This window comes from Musca autumnalis, unplaced genomic scaffold, assembly GCF_047663935.1.
Source record: "Musca autumnalis isolate F117 unplaced genomic scaffold, ASM4766393v1 scaffold_3, whole genome shotgun sequence".
NCBI lineage: Eukaryota > Metazoa > Arthropoda > Insecta > Diptera > Muscidae > Musca > Musca autumnalis.
Genome location: NW_027411866.1, coordinates 34,563,406 through 34,579,669, shown reverse-complemented (window position 1 = coordinate 34,579,669; position 16,264 = coordinate 34,563,406). Strand labels below are relative to the sequence as shown.

The window sequence follows — 16,264 nt, the reverse complement described above, 5'->3', positions numbered from 1 at the left end:
GAAAATCAAAATAGTTTTGATTTCAAAATGAACCCCCATCAGTCTGGGTGAATTATGTTTATTTTCAAATTGTCATTAAACAATTTTGAAAAACAGAAAATAATGTTCGTGTAGTAACCCAAAAAACGTAGAAATCATTCATTTGTGGAGGAGAAATTCAAGATTTTTAGACTTGACTGATGGTTCGTGCTACACACTTGTCAGTCAGTCACACATACAGAAAGGGTTCATCGGACTGATGGCACAGACTGATGAGTGGGGGCCTTTATATACCCAATAGAAAATGCAATCGTTGATGACATTTTCGTCGACGAATCATTGACGAAATATTATAAATTGTCATGCACGACAAGGTGCATGACCATGTCTTGCAATGTGTCGTGACAACAAACCCAAAAATTTTTCAAAAAAGCGTGCTATGAAATGATTGTTCATATATTGATTCGAATATAAAATGTTTATTATTTAAATGTAAGATAATAAAATCATCAAAATCTGAAATCGCGTCAATAATTAAAGATTTTGCTTTTACCAAAGAACGGTAAGTAAGAAAAATTATAATAAGGAACTTTAAACATAATTTAAGTTATACTTTTAATACATATTTGTAGGTTGAAGTTAAGGAGAATGCTGTAAATTCCAGCGGTTTTAAAAGATGCGGCAGTGGTATATGGTAAGATTATAGATTATATTAGTTGTAATTGTATTTATTCATAATGTTTTTTGACAAAATCCATAAATTAAGGAGGTCATCCTTTCTATCGGTTGTGATGGGAAAAAGAGGCGCGGATAAGTTCAAAAAAAGTGGATCAGAGAATATTCAAGAACAAATTACTATTAATGTAAGATAATATTTATAAAATGATGTATTTTTTATAATTATAAAGTAATAAAAATAAAATTTGCACACGACAACAAAACACATTGTCTTTAGTAAGGTCGTCAATGACAAATAGCAAGACAGTGTCCCCAAGGCAGTCGTCAACGAAATAACGGGGTTTTTGTCTTCCAAGTCGTCATCGACGACAACTTCGCTTACCTTGTCGCCCATGTTGTCGTGCATGAATACTGGGACACTTGTGTGAAAAAGTCGTCAACGATCCCAAAGGGCTGTCTGCAAGGAGTCGTGAACGAATTGGAAATGTCGTGCACGATTCATCAATGTTGTCTTAAAGACATTTTCTATTGGGTACTTACATACATACATATGTATGTATGTTTGAATATCTTCGATTTTATTATAAATACCAATATTTTTTCAGAATTGTTTATTTATTGACTAAATAAAAATACAAATGTTCTTTTATTTCAACATTATTGAAGAAAATCTATAAAATAAAAAAATAAAAAGTTCTTATATAAAAGCAGCAACAATTATTCGAAAATTGCAGTTAATTATTGCAGTGAAACTGAAAATGCGTACCTTGGCAATTTTATTTGCTATCAGCAGCATTTGCTATGGTTTTGTAAGTCATTTTTAACGATTATTTAAAAAAATAATTATTTTAAAAATCTCTAAAATTTTTTTTAGGATATGAGATGTATGGACAAACATTTATTAACAGTTATTAATGAATGTACAATTGAAAATGGCGGCAATGAACGTATGTTTTATCAAACAGGAACCAGTAAAATAGATATTCCTTTGTTTATCTCACTTTTATAGATTTCCTTGCCAATTGGTTGAACCTACAGAACTCAACCAGTGAAAATGAAAAATGTTTCCGTGGCTGTGTTATGGCGAAATGTGCCTTTGTAAGTTCAACACTGTGACAAAAAAAGAAATATTGAAGCAGTAATTGATTATTTCTTCCACTTCCTTTATCTCTACTTCAGTTCGACAACAACGGTATGGTTGGTGCATTTAGTCCAACAGCTTTGGGCCTAATATCCAGCAATGGTGATGCCACAAAAGCTGCCAAAATTGAAGTAGCAGGACAGTTGTGTAGACGTATAATGACTTATACGAATAATGTGTAAGTAATAGCTCAGATTGAGAAAGATCAGTAAACCTTAAAAAAAGAGCAGGGGTGGATTAGTCATCAAAGCCTAATAGAAACTTTAGATTTGCGTAAACCACCGGATATTAAATAGCAATTCTATAGCATATATGTCAAATAAAATCCACTGGTTTTAGGACAAGGATTTATTTGATGTATAGACCACCATAGAATTGACATTTGAAATGCAGTGGATTATCCCAATCTGAATGTACTATATCAGTCTACCTTTATGCCACAACTACAATATTTTGTTAACCACACAACTTTGTATTTTCCTTTTCAGATGTCAAAACAGTGAAAACTGGACTAAGTGTTTGGCAACTCATTGCTATGATTGCGAATTTACCGTTTCACATTTTCAATGAAATTAATGGTCTGTTCCAGAACTGCAAGAATCTACTAATTTGTACTATTTTTTCGATAACATAAAGGGAAAATTGTTATCGTAGTTAAAAATAGTAACTTCTTGCAGGTTCTGGAACAGAGCATAAATAAACTATTTCATAATTTTCTTCAACCTAAGGACTTACCCCAATTTTTCTTTTATATGTGTTGTATTGTCAACAGTATTTTTTTAAAGCGAAAAGTTGTTATAAGCAAATTATTTACAATGATAAAAACTTTTCAGCACAAAAGCTATCGATAACAATATTTCATTATAGAAAATTTGTCGACAAGAACTTGTTGACATAGAAAAGTTGTCTAAAACAAGTTTTTGTTATAGAACAAATTTTAATTATAGAAAATTTTTCGATATCAACTTTTCGTTATAGAAAAGTTGTCGATAACAACTCTTGGTTATAGAAAAGTTGTCGATAACAACATAGTTGGCAATAAGAACTTTTCGTTATAGAACATTTGGCGAGAACAACTTTTCGTTGTAGAAAAGTTGGCAATAACAACTTTTCGTTATAGAACATTTGGCGAGAACAACTTTTCGTTGTAGAAAAATTGTCGATAACATCTTTTCGTTATAGAAAAGTTGACGAAAACAAATTTTCGTTATAGAAAATATATCGACAACGACTTTTCGCTGTAGAAAAATTGACGAAAACCACTTTTCGTTGTAGAAAAATTTACGAAAACAACTTTTCGTTATAGCAAAGTTGTCGATAATAAGTTTTCCTTATAGAAAATGTGACGTCACTTCGTTATAGGAAATTTGATTATAACAACTTTTCGCCATACGAAAGTTTTCGATAACTTATTTTTGTTATAGAAAATTTGACTGATTGGCTTGATTTCCGTATAAAAAATAGAGTTGTATAGTTCACGAACGAACTAGTTCAATTAAACGATTCATTGAAAAGAGCGTACGAACTAGATCAGCCGATATAGTTCATTATAGTTCACTGAGCACCGACCGAAAAATAAAAACGACCAAATAAGGAACGATTAAAGAACGAACGATTCAGCTCGTCGTTCACATATCAGAAGTGACGCCGTCGACAGAGTCAACTAATGACTTTGTAAAGGTAATAGTTTTGTTTACATTTTGTAGTTTACACACAAATGAACACACAACTTTATTCATCGTAATTTTAATATTTTTCATTTATTTTTAAACTTAAATAATTACAAATTGAAAGTTTTAAAAATTCCTAATTTGCTGTTTAATCAGACCAAACCTATTTTCGTTGCTGAGTCCTTTTGAATATTCTTCTGATGTTTCTTTCTTTTCGACAAACATATGTACATATGTTTGTATACATGTTTTTGTATACAAATGAACGAACTTGCAAGCGAACGAGTCAGAGCCGGTGAACGGTAGAACGAAAAGACAGCTGACTGACAGAGATTTTCGACGAACGATTGAACTACTGAACTAAAAGAGCGACCTAGTTCGTTGAAAAGAACTGAACTAAAAAGAGCGATCAGCTAAAAGAGCTAAAAAGTACAACTCTAATAAAAAAGTTATCAAAAACAACCTTCTCTTAAGAAATGTAGTTGTTGATAATAAGTTTTCCTTATAGAAAATGTGACGTCACTTCGTTATAGGAAATTTGATTATAACAACTTTTCGCCATACGAAAGTTTTCGATAACTTCTTTTTGCTATAGAAAATTTGACTGATTCGCTTGATTTCCGTATAAAAAAGTTATCAAAAACAACTTTCCATTAAGAAATGTAAGCGACAATAACTTTTCCTTATAGAAAGTTTTGTTAGAGAATAGTTATCGATAGCAATTTTTCTAAAATGAAAAGTTGGTTTTGATAAAATTTTCATAACGAAAACTATAATCAGCGCAAAAGATCTTGGACTCTCACTGTCATGGGATTCTGTAACTTTTTTTCTATCGAACCGATATTGATAATTAACGAAAAATTTCGTTTGAATTACCGAAAGTGCTATTCTGTAACTCAAAGATATCGATAAAAGAAATCGATACATTTTAGCGACGAATGTCGGTAGAATGGCAAGTGTCAAAAAAAGATGCACATTATTTCAAAATGGAAAGCGCATAAGTAGAACATAAATAATTCCAAGTTTTCTTTTTTATTTATAATGTTTTTCATTTAAAAAAAAAAATCTCGTTGCCCTAAAGCAAGCATAGCTCCGCGACCTGCCCTTCTAAAGCGGGGTACACGCGATCAGTTTTGACTGTCGATTTTTCGGAAATATCGATAAGTGTCAAACTGTCCAGCAACCACAAAATATTTTGTGGTTGCCTGATGACTGACAAAAATGAACGGCCACACTGGCAAGCAACCGATTATTTAAGCAAAACTGACAGTCCAAACTGATCGTGTGTACCCCGCTTAACATTCCTTGAAAGTAACAAAAGATTGGGTGAAGGAAAATTTGCGGTAATGCACGGCAAGGAAAGTGCAAGAAGGATGTGGTTGGAGATCACAGAGGAGGCCATCAGCTGCCTTATTATTCTTCAGCCGGTTTATTGCTGTCTTTACCTCATCTTGGCCGGGTGGTATACATTCAATACCATCTTCTGCGATTGGATCTGTGGTATTTTTGACGTCTTCGCTGCTATTGGATACCAACAGTTTTGAAAAATGTTTTTTCCATATCCTGAGCACACTATCTGTATCAGTTACCAAATTACCTTGCTGGTCTCTACAGGAGGATGTGCCAGTTCCAAAGCCACCAGTTTGATGTTTCACTCTTTGGTAGAATTTTCGGACTTCATTCTGGTTCCTGCACATCTCGATCTTTTCACACTCCCGCTTTTCCATCTCTCTCTGTTTCTCCTCTCTCCTTTTCTCCCGATATTTCTCTCGTGCGCTACGCGTTGCTACGGATTGTAAAGTAGCCCCCCTATGTGCCACATTTTTCTCTTCGGTGCAGCACAACACTCCTGATGCCTTGATGGAGGTCTCTGGTATCCAAGTAATGATTTTGCGGCTGTTACATGGAGTGGGCAATACCTTGCCATTGCTCTGATATGTTATCGGGATGAGGAGTTTTTTGGTTAAGCAATTGGGCGAGTTAAGTGGAATATGCTATAATTGCAGCTTACCGATGTCTAACATTCGTGTTGTGTCTGTTCGTTCTTTGTTTGCTAAGTTAACCGGGTGCGTACCTTTGCAGCAACAAGGTAGTGGTCTGAGTCTATGTTTGCTCCTCGGAACGAACGCAAATTCAACACGCTCGATAAATGTCTTCCATCTATCACAACGTGAACAATTTGATTTCTTGTTTTCTGATCTGGAGACAGTCTGGTGCCCTTATGATGTCGAGATGTTGAAATCTGGTGCTGCAAACTACCATCTTTTGGCCGCTGCGAAGTCTATCAGCCTCATACCATTAGAAGATGGTTCACTGTGGTGACTGAATTTTCCGACTGTTGGCAGGAACACACAGACATACCTGTTTATCGCTCCAGTAAAAAACCAAATAAACTATATAAATACACATCAAAACCGTCAAACGAATAAAAATCGTGAAGTTACCGGGTTCGGACACGTTGTGACTATTCTGAACATCGTCATTTAACACGTATTTTTATTTGTTTTTAGTATCACAAAATTATTTATAAAAATCACTCAAGGCTGTGCCAAAACAAAAATCACTACAAATTAGTCCCGGTCCACACTAGCGTGAAATTCATTAAAAAATTTCATGAAATTAGGTGTTCTTAAATCGAATTCCCCACTACATAAATTTTATGATTTTACTCTACTATAGACGTCGATCTAGAGACGCATAATTTCATATCAAAATTTCAATGAAATTACTGTAGTGTGGCCCGGGACTTACGATAACCAACACAAAAATACACCTGTAGTGGGATTCTGTAACTCATTTTTGCTGTTACCGACAAAAATCGGTAAAATTAAATCGCAAAATTATGACTAAAAACATAAAGAGTTAACGATGAATAAAAAGTAGTCGCTAGCCTCTACCGACACAAACAGTGATGTCAACTTTTCTTTGTGTTCTTAGTAATAATTTTGCGATTTAATTTTGCCGATTTTTGTCGGTAACAGCAAAGTTGAGTTACAGAATCCCACTACAGTTAGTGCGATTCTCTAACACATTTTTTTGAGTTACCGACAATTGTCGGTAAAATTCGCAAACTGCACAAACTGTCATAATATCAGTGTTACCAGATCAGAAGTAATTGAACCAGTGTGGTGGTGTTCATTACTATTCAACACTGAAAGAAATTACTATGTATTAAACCAAAATGAACTTGGGTAATCCACCGCCAGGTGGCGGTACACCTCTCAGAGTCAAATAATTCAAAATGAAAATATAAAGTTAAATAAACAAAAAGAAAATCTAATGTTATTATAAAAAATATGCAGACGCAACTAAGTCAACTTAGAGATGAAAATGTTGAACTGGGAAATGCAGTGTGCCAATATATTAGCACCGAACAAAACAACACTACAGAACATGGTAGAACAAATACAAGGTAAAGTTAATACTACAACAAATACAACTCGAACAACAACCACAAAGGAATTTGTTTTTGTTTGTAACGTTACTGTCAGTTGTATTTGTAAACAAAACAAGGAAATGTCTATAAATTATTGGAATTTAAAAAACTAATAATTTTTCACATTTGGTTGAATATTTTGGAAAACATGAATGAAAACTCGTTAGATTTTCAATTTGAATGTTTCCATATCATTCCACTAAATGCATAACTTCTCGCAGAAAGTAGAATTCTTGCAAAAATGTTTGGGGTCGCTGGTAATTCATTGAAAAAAGAGAAGCTGCTTCAATCGTTTGCTTTTGAAAACAAAAAAGCACATTTTTATTAGGGTTTTATTATTTTCAAGTTTAACAAAACACCACACATATTAACAAATATTGTATCGCCTCTACAAGCGGGGATTTACTGCGCGGCTTATCGTTAGAACTTGGAGAAGGTTACATATCATTGATATGAAGAAGTCTTTCTGGGAAATAGTTTTTTTTATGAATAAATTTGTTCTTCAAAAATATATATCCCTAATATACATCGAACATAGAAATAAATACATAAAATGTCGTATGGAATTTGACACTAACACTACAACCCAGTTCAGTCAGCTGGGTATTGCTGCTACCTTTTCTTGTTCTACCATGACTACAGAAGTTCAAAATTGTTCTGAGAGTTCGGAATTACCTGAAAAGGAGAATCAAAATATTATCTTCGAAACCGACGAAGAAAAGTTAGAACGATACTCAAAAATCCACCACGAACTGTATTAAAGTGAATAGGAACAATTAGTTTTATTTCCGTTATAAAAGTACTAAACTCTTCCGTAATACATATATCTCAACTGATAATACTCCCTTCAAAAATTGGGCAAAACCGACCAGACCTAAACCTGGATATTCTGGATTTGGATAGTTAACAACATCGGGAGCACCGTTCTATGGAGGCTGCATAAAACGTTAACCTGTACCGAAAAATTTCTGGAGGAAAGTTTCGTAACTCCGGCGAAGACTAAATACCAAATTTCAGTCATTCCCATTGAATATTTTGGCTAAAACTTTCAAAATAGCGAAAATTGTAAGGGATCTTTCTAAGGGGGGTATATAAAAACATGGAACAATACCGGAAAATTTCAGGTGGGAAGTTTTATACCACCAACGGAGATGAAATAATAAATTTCATCCGTTTCGATGGGGTATTGATGACACAACCTTAAAATACCGAAAATCGGGAAGTACGCTTCGATGGGCGTTATTTGAAGAAAAGCGCTTATACTGATACAATTCTCTTCGGCAAAATTTTATACACCTATGGCAATTTAAATACTAAATTTCATTCATATCTGTGGTATATTGAGGCCACAACATTCAAAATACTGTAAATCGGAAGATACGGTCCTATGGGGGTATTTGAGGACGTCGACCTATACCGGCACATTTCGGCTGGAATGTTTCATACCTCTATCAAAAACTTAATACCAAATATTAGCTATTTTGGTGGAGAACGAGCTATATGTAGAAAATCGGGAGGTACCGTTCTATGGGGGCTATATGAAGACATGGACCTATACGGACAAATTTTAGGTGGAAGGTTTTATAACCTCAACGAAGACTAAGTACCATCTTGCAGCAATTTCCGTGTTATAATGAGGCTAAAACCTTCAATATACCGAAAATTAGGATATACCGTTCTATGGGGGTACCTCCCAAAACATGCGCGTATACCGACAAATTTCTGAGGGACATTTTTGTAGCCCAAAAAAATACTAAGTACCAAATTACAGCTACTTCGGTGAAGTAATGAGGCTACAAGATTCAAAATACCGATAATCGGGAGGTACCGTTCTTTCAAAACCTGTACCGACAAATTTCTGAGAGAAATTTTTGTAGCCCGGAAAAAAACTAAATATCAAATTTCAGCCATTTCGGTGGAATAATGAGGCTAAAACCTGCAAAATACCGAAAATCGGGCGGTGTCGTTCTATGGGAGCTATATGAAGACGTTGAACTATACCGACTAATTTCAGGTGGAAAGTTTTATACCCACAACGAAGGCTATGTACCAAATATTAGCCACTTCGGTGTTATAATGAGGCTAAACCCTTCAAAACACCGAAAATTGGGATGTGCCCTTCAATGGGGTGTACATTAAAGCGTGGACCGATACAGATAAATTTCTGGGAGAAAGTTTTGCATCCCAAAAGAGGACGAAATATCAAATTTCAGGCATTTTGGTAGTATAGTATGGGGACTATATGAGGGCGTGTGACCTATATCGACAAATTTCATATGGAATGTTTTATACCCCAAATGAAGACTAACCACCAAATTTCAGCCATTTCGGTGGAATATTGAGGCCACAACCTTCGAAATACCTAAAATCGGGAGATATCGTCCTATGGGGTTTATATCAAAACCACATTTAATGGTAGAAATATTTCTTAGCCTCTGGAAACACAAAATACAAACTTACAACCGATTCTGTGGTCAAATGGGACTAATACATTCAAAATATCTTAAAGTGACGCGTACTATATATTATATGGGGGCTATACCAAAACGTAGACCTATATAAACAAACTTTGGTAGAAAGATTTTTTAGCCTCTGGTGACACAAAATACAACCAATTCGGTGGTCAAATAGGACAAATATCTTAAAATTTCCTTAAAACGACGACGCACAATGTCGCGAGTTCATATAAACTGTGGCTAAAAATAGAAGGAGTTGTCGTAGGTGCATCAATTTTGGTACACGTACCTATTATTGACAATCTTCAGGACAAAAAATTGGGTTGGTCGGTCCACGTTTTGATATAGCCCCCATAGAACCGTACCTCCCGATTTTCGGTATTTTGAATGATTTAGACACAATGACCAACCGAAAGTATTCAAATTTTGTGGTTAGTCTTCGGCAGAGGTATCAAACATTCCAACAGAGAATTGTGGGCTTAGGTCCACGTTTTGATGTAGGCCCCATAGAACGGTACCTCCCGAGTATCGGTATTTTGAAGATTTTAGCCTCATTATTACACCGAAATTGCTGAAATTTGGTATTTGGTCTTCGTATGGGGCATTATACCTTCACCTTGAAATTTGTCTGCATAGGTCCACGCCTTCATATAGCCCCCATAAGACGGTACCTCCCGATTTTCGGTATTTTGGAGCTTTTAGCCTGATTTTAACGCCGAAATGGCTGAAAATTGGTATTAAGTCTCCGTTGGGGGACTTATAACCTTCCACCAGAAATATGTCGGTATAGGTCCACGTCTTCCTATAGCCCCCATAGAACCGTGCCTCCTCATTTTCGGTATTTTGAGTGTTGTGGCCCCAATATCCACCAGATATGACTGAAATTTGGTGTTTAGTCTTCATATTGTTTGTGAGCATATTGGATATATCAAACTCTTGTCTTTATATATGAGAAATTTCCTTAAAAAATTTTTTTTGACCGATTACTGGTAAAAAAAACTGTCAATTTTTTGTAAAAAATCGAATTTTGATTTTCGCAGTTCACAATTTTTTTAAAAATTTATTTTTTTAAAATTCTCTCGTTTTAAAGCAAGACTATTAGGTACTTAATAAGCCCACAAAAATATATGATGATCGGTTCATTCGTTTTCGCGCTATAGCCAACACCGCAAAACGATTTGTTAAAAAAGTGAGCTGGTCGCTGAAAAAGAGAAATGACACGTTCGTCTGCAAACCTCTGCAGCTGGGACCTTTATATATTTGAAGTACTCACTTTTTACTACTCATACACAGTGTTGCCGTTTTGGGCATTTCGGCCCAAATTTGGGCCGAATAAAAAATAATTTTTAATTTTGGGCCGATGGGCGGCCCAAATCCATTTTGGGCCCTTTTCATGCTAATAATTTTAAACAATATTTTATAAAATATCAAATATTAGTCTTTGGGCTATTATTACATGCTTACTTTTACTATTGGATGGATTTGAAAACGTAAAATAAAGCAATTTGGTGGCATTAAAAATATAATTTTTACATTAAAACTTAATGCCAAGAAGGTCCTCCTAGTAGCTTAATGGTCACTTTTAACTTTTAATTACCCGGATTTTGAAATATATTTTTCATGATACTTAAGTATTTGGTAAAGATTCATGCATTGTGTTCATAAATAAAAAAGTTCATAATGAATTGGTGGCAACGGAATCATGCCAAGCTAGAGGGTTTTTTTCTATTTTTGTCATATATTTTACCTATAATTAACAACCTTAAGAATGAATTTCAAGCAGATAGTTCAGGTTTATCCAATATATATCCAAGTATCAACACAAATTGTCTTTTTTTTATAAAAAAAAAAAATAAATGAAAAAGAGCATCAATATATTGACATTGACTACAAAAATAAAACGTACCAGCTCGAAACTTCATAAATATTTGTGGGCACAAAAGCAGACAATTACATTCATGCAGTCTTACTTAACGGAAAATGAAAAGTTTGAAATAAAATTTGCTGTTTTGGAGTTTTATATTAAATTACTAGATCAAAATAATAAGAGAATAGACTATAAAAGTTATCGAAATACCATCCAATAGTAAAAGAAAGGGTGCCACCGTGGTGCACTGGTATGCACGCCCGCCTTGCACGCAGAAGGTCGGGGGTTCGATTCCCCGGCCAGGCAACATCAAACATTTTTCAACGGTGGCAAAATACCCCTCAGTAATGTTGGCGACATTTTCTGAGTATTTCAGCCTTGAAAAACTTCTCCACAAGTGGTGTCTTAGGACACGCCGTTCGGACTCGGCAATAAACAGTAAGGTCCCATATCATTGAGCTAAATATGAATCGGGGTGCACTCATTGATATTAGAGAAGTCTCCCTTGTCCCGTATGGGATGTTGTGGAACAATGTTGTTGTTGTTGTTATGTAATTAATAATGGCCCCTAAACTACTAAATACAATAACCACATATAAGGAAACCTCAAACGAAGTTTTCCCTATTATTACATTTTCCCAGACTCGGTGAAACTATACTTTCTTTCATCTCAAAGAACAAATCTTATTTTATTAGTTTTGATTCTTCGACCTTTTTTATTTTTAATTTTGGGAAAAAGTTATTTAAGCTTTTTTACTTTTAATTTTGGGAATAAGTTATTCAAGCTCGGCGACCTCGAGCTTGAATAACTTATTCCCAAAATTGAACACATCTTATAATACCTTTGGAATTTTTGTTGTTTAAAAATAGTGCATATTCTTGAGGTAAGTGGCTATCTGCGAGACCATCTTTTTGTAAAAGCGTTTTGGGGTGCCAACGATAGCTCGAAAACGGATGGGCCGATCATAGTATATTTTGGTAAGCGTCTTAGGAACCTAATAAAACAGAATTTAAAAAAAAAATTGAGCTGTCAAAGTCAAAATTTCGATTGTACCGAAAAAAATTTACTGTTTTTGTCAAAAAATTGGGCAAAATAATTTTTTTAATCTGTCTCGCTTAAAGGCAAGCGTTTTATGTATTTAATAAGCTCACATGAATAATATGTTGAATTTGCTGGAAAAGGTAATACGAGATGCAAATGTCAAAAGAAATGGCACAATTTACACCAATAGTCACATGTTACTTGCCTATTCTGATGACATAGACATCATGGGACGATCAGTAAAGGAAGTAACTGATACCTTTAGGAAGGTCGAAGCAGAATCTGCGAAAGTGGATCTGGCGGTAAACGGCGAAAAGACCAAATTGATGGTGTCGACGCGCAAAGCGTCCATAGAGCTCGGACCAACTGTGGAAGTTGGTACCTAAAATTTTGAGGTAGTTAAAGACTTCGTCTACCTCGGCACTGCCATAAACACAACAAACAACATCAGTTGTGAAATAAGAAGAAGAATTGTATTGGCCAACAGATGCTACTATGGTCTAAGTAAGCAAATTAAAAACAAAGCCACATCTCGTCAAACAAATATAACACTATACAAAACGCTGATTCAAAAACGCCTTTTCGAGAAACACGCACTTAAAGTTTATATGCTACATTCAAATTACAATAAATTGTTGCCTTCCAATCATTATATCTCAGACAATTTTTGCGACATACTACCTTTACGTAAAAATAGACAATATTTTTTCGATTTTTCTTAAAGTAATAAAAGGTATCTATGAGAAATATATATTTTTGTTTTAATTTTTAATGTTGGGCCGTTTTAGGTCGTTTTGGGCCGTTTTTAGGAAAATTTTGGGCCGAAAAAATTTTTTTGAACGGCAACACTGCTCATACAGCAAAAAATATCGATATACACTTTTATACAATTTTTTTCCCACTCCACTCAATTTAAAATTTGCTTCAGAAAATTAATAAACTTAGTAATACATGTTTGGGTAAATGTAAACACCATATGATTAATATTTACATGCAAACAAAAGTATAGCCAAGTTTATTACATCCCAAGAGAACTTAGGAACCATTTTTGCAGCGACTGTTACTTTTAAATTTTAAATATTAACGCATAATATAATTTATTAATTTTAGAAAAAAACACACAAAAATACGTATTAACTAAAATTGTCGGATTTAAATCCTCATATAGCTAAAACTACTTCACGTATCAGTACCAAAATTCAGATTCTTCTTAATTAATATGTTTTCTATCACTCCCCATCAATAAATTTGTTCAGCGAAGTATTTAGTTTTTACCATTTTTGACACTGTGCGACGCGTCACGCGTCACTTTGTATGGAGGCTATACGAAAACGTGGACCTACATAGCCCGCTTTCAATACCAAAAGTCCTACGTACATATAATAGATTCTACCAAAATTTCATCCACCTACTTCAATCCGCTAGAGTGATTTCCACAGACGGACAGACGGACGGACATGGCTATATCGATGTTTGTGGGGTCTATAATGATTATTTCGAGTAGTTACAAACGGAATGACAAACTTAATATACCCCCATCCTATGGTGGAGGGTATAAAAATTCAGCTGAGCCCGGCTGGGATTCGAACCTGGGTCGTCGCCAACTAACAATGTTGCTCACATCTCAGCGTTCTGAACCACAATCCACTTAAAAATCTTTCGATGTGAAAGACATATACAGTCTACGACGGAAAAAAACCATTGGCTGTAATATGAATGTAATATAGTCTTTGGAAATAAAAAAGTTTCAATTTGAAATTCACAAATGCAAATTTGCCATCTTGGATGTATAAATAGGGGCTCCAAATGGCGAAAATTATCTAGCAACAACAATATCTAATATGCCGGATGTTACTCTTATGTTACACGCTAAAACTTTCATACGAAACTTTTCCATTATTTTGGCGTTTATAGATCGAGTTCAATACAAAAGTTATTTTATGAAATTACTGTAATGGGGAACTCGACCTAAGAACGCCAAAATAATGGTAAAGTTTCGTATGAAAGTTTCAGCGTGTAACATAAGAGTTAGCCTAACCAGCTAACGAAACGATCGTAGCATAGCGGTTGATAGCTGTGTTCCTTTACTTACCTGCGGTTACCATTTTTACCATTTGTTACCATTTTTAAACTGCAAAGCGTTCCTTAACCCCGAAAAGTGGCAAAACTGGAAGCAATTTTTAAGAGAGTGAGAGTGGAGAGATCGAAAATGGCTTTCTCTTCTACCACAGGCTACCAGGAAAATTTCTGCAGGTAAAAAATGGCAGAACTGATTTTTCGACTTTTGTTTGACGATTATTTTATGAAAAAGAAAATGGACGAAAAACAGAAGAAAAAGTCGAACGCTGACAAAACTAAATTAAAAACTGTAAAATAAAAGACGAAAATTGATTTTTATACCCTCCACCATAGGATGGGGGTATATTAAGTTTGTCACTACGTTTGTAACTACTCGAAATAATCATTGTACACCCCACAAAGTATATATATTCTTGATCAGCGTGCAATTCTACATCGATATAGCCATGTCCGTCCGTCTGTCCGTCTGTCTGTCTGTCCGTCTGTCCGTCTGTCCGTCTGTGGAAATCACTCTAGCGTCCGAACGGATTGACGTAGGTTGATCAAATTTTGGGAAAATATGTTATATTTACGTAGGACTTTTGGTATTGAAAGCGGGCTATGTAGGTCCACGCTTTCGTATAGCCCCCATACAAAATGACGCGTGACGCGTCGTCGTTTTAAATAATTTTTAAGATATTTGGCCCATTTTACCACCGATTTGGTTGTAATTTGGTACTTTGTGTCTCCAGAGGCCAAAAAATATTCCTACCAAAGTTGGGTTATATAGGTCCACGTTTTGGTATAGCCCCCATATAAGGCCCCATATAAAGTACACGTCATTTTAATATATTTTGAATGTATTAGACCCATTTGAACACAGAATTGGTTGTAATTTGGTGTTTTGTGTCTTCAGACGCCAGAAAACATTCCTACCAAAGTTGGGTTATATAGGTCCACGTTTTGGTATAGTCCCCACATAAGACCCCTTATAAAGTACGCGTCATTTTAATATATTTTGAATGTATTAGATCCATTTGACCAAAGAATCGGTTGTAACTTTTTATTTTGTGTTTCCAGAGGCTAAGAAACATTTCTACCATCAAATGTTTATATAGGTCCACGTGTTGATATAGCCCCTATAATACAATATCTCCCGATTTTCGATATTTTGAACGTTTTAGCCTCATTATCACACCGATATGGCTGAAATTTGGTATTTAGTCTTCTTTAGGCGTATAAAACTTCCCCCAGAAATTTGTAGGTATAGGTCCACGCCATCATATAGCCCCCATAGAACGGTACCTTCCGAATTTCGGTATTTTGAAGGTTGTGGCCACATTAATCCACCGAAATGCCTGAAATTTGTGGTGGAGGGTATAAAAAGTTCGGCCCGACCGAACGTAACGCTTTTCTTACTTGTTTATGTTTCTTTTTGACATTGCTGCCAGATCTAACATTTTTCCGTTCCTTTACTTTTCTGGTAAATATGTTCATGAGAGAGCAATTTTGAGCAATTTTGACACTTTTCTCTTTTACCACCCTTACCATTAAAAAAGTAAAGGAACAAAGCTGATGTGTGTGTAGGACTTCGCTAGATATCAATTTTTCAATTGCTCTGTTCCAGAACCTGCAAGAAGTTACTATTTTTTACCACGATAACATTTTTTCCTTTATGTTATCGGAAAAAATAGTAAAAAATAGTAGATTCTTGCAGTACTGGAACAGACCAAATGTAATCTCCCTAGGTCATAAAAATCTCGATTAATTAAATTAAAAAAAAAACAAGACTGAGTTGTTGCTGTGCTCTTTGCGTGACCTGGGGCTAATTCTCGCACACGTGATCGAGTTATTTCGATCGATATTTTCAATATATGGATAACGGCATCCGTTATCGAATACACTTTCGTGTTTTTGCCCGCCACACATTTGCTGTC

The 16,264-nt window shown here is 35.0% G+C and overlaps 1 protein-coding gene across 1 annotated transcript; it reads left to right on the top strand.

The window, feature by feature from the left end:
• Positions 1–1,359: 1,359 nt before the first annotated feature.
• LOC141399815 (uncharacterized) lies at positions 1,360–2,428 on the top strand. Its single transcript, XM_073979130.1, has 5 exons — positions 1,360–1,466; positions 1,532–1,604; positions 1,667–1,755; positions 1,837–1,976; positions 2,287–2,428. Exons 1-5 carry the CDS (start codon positions 1,416–1,418, stop codon positions 2,366–2,368), a joined length of 435 nt encoding a protein of 144 aa, XP_073835231.1. The 5' UTR covers positions 1,360–1,415; the 3' UTR covers positions 2,369–2,428.
• Positions 2,429–16,264: the final 13,836 nt, after the last annotated feature.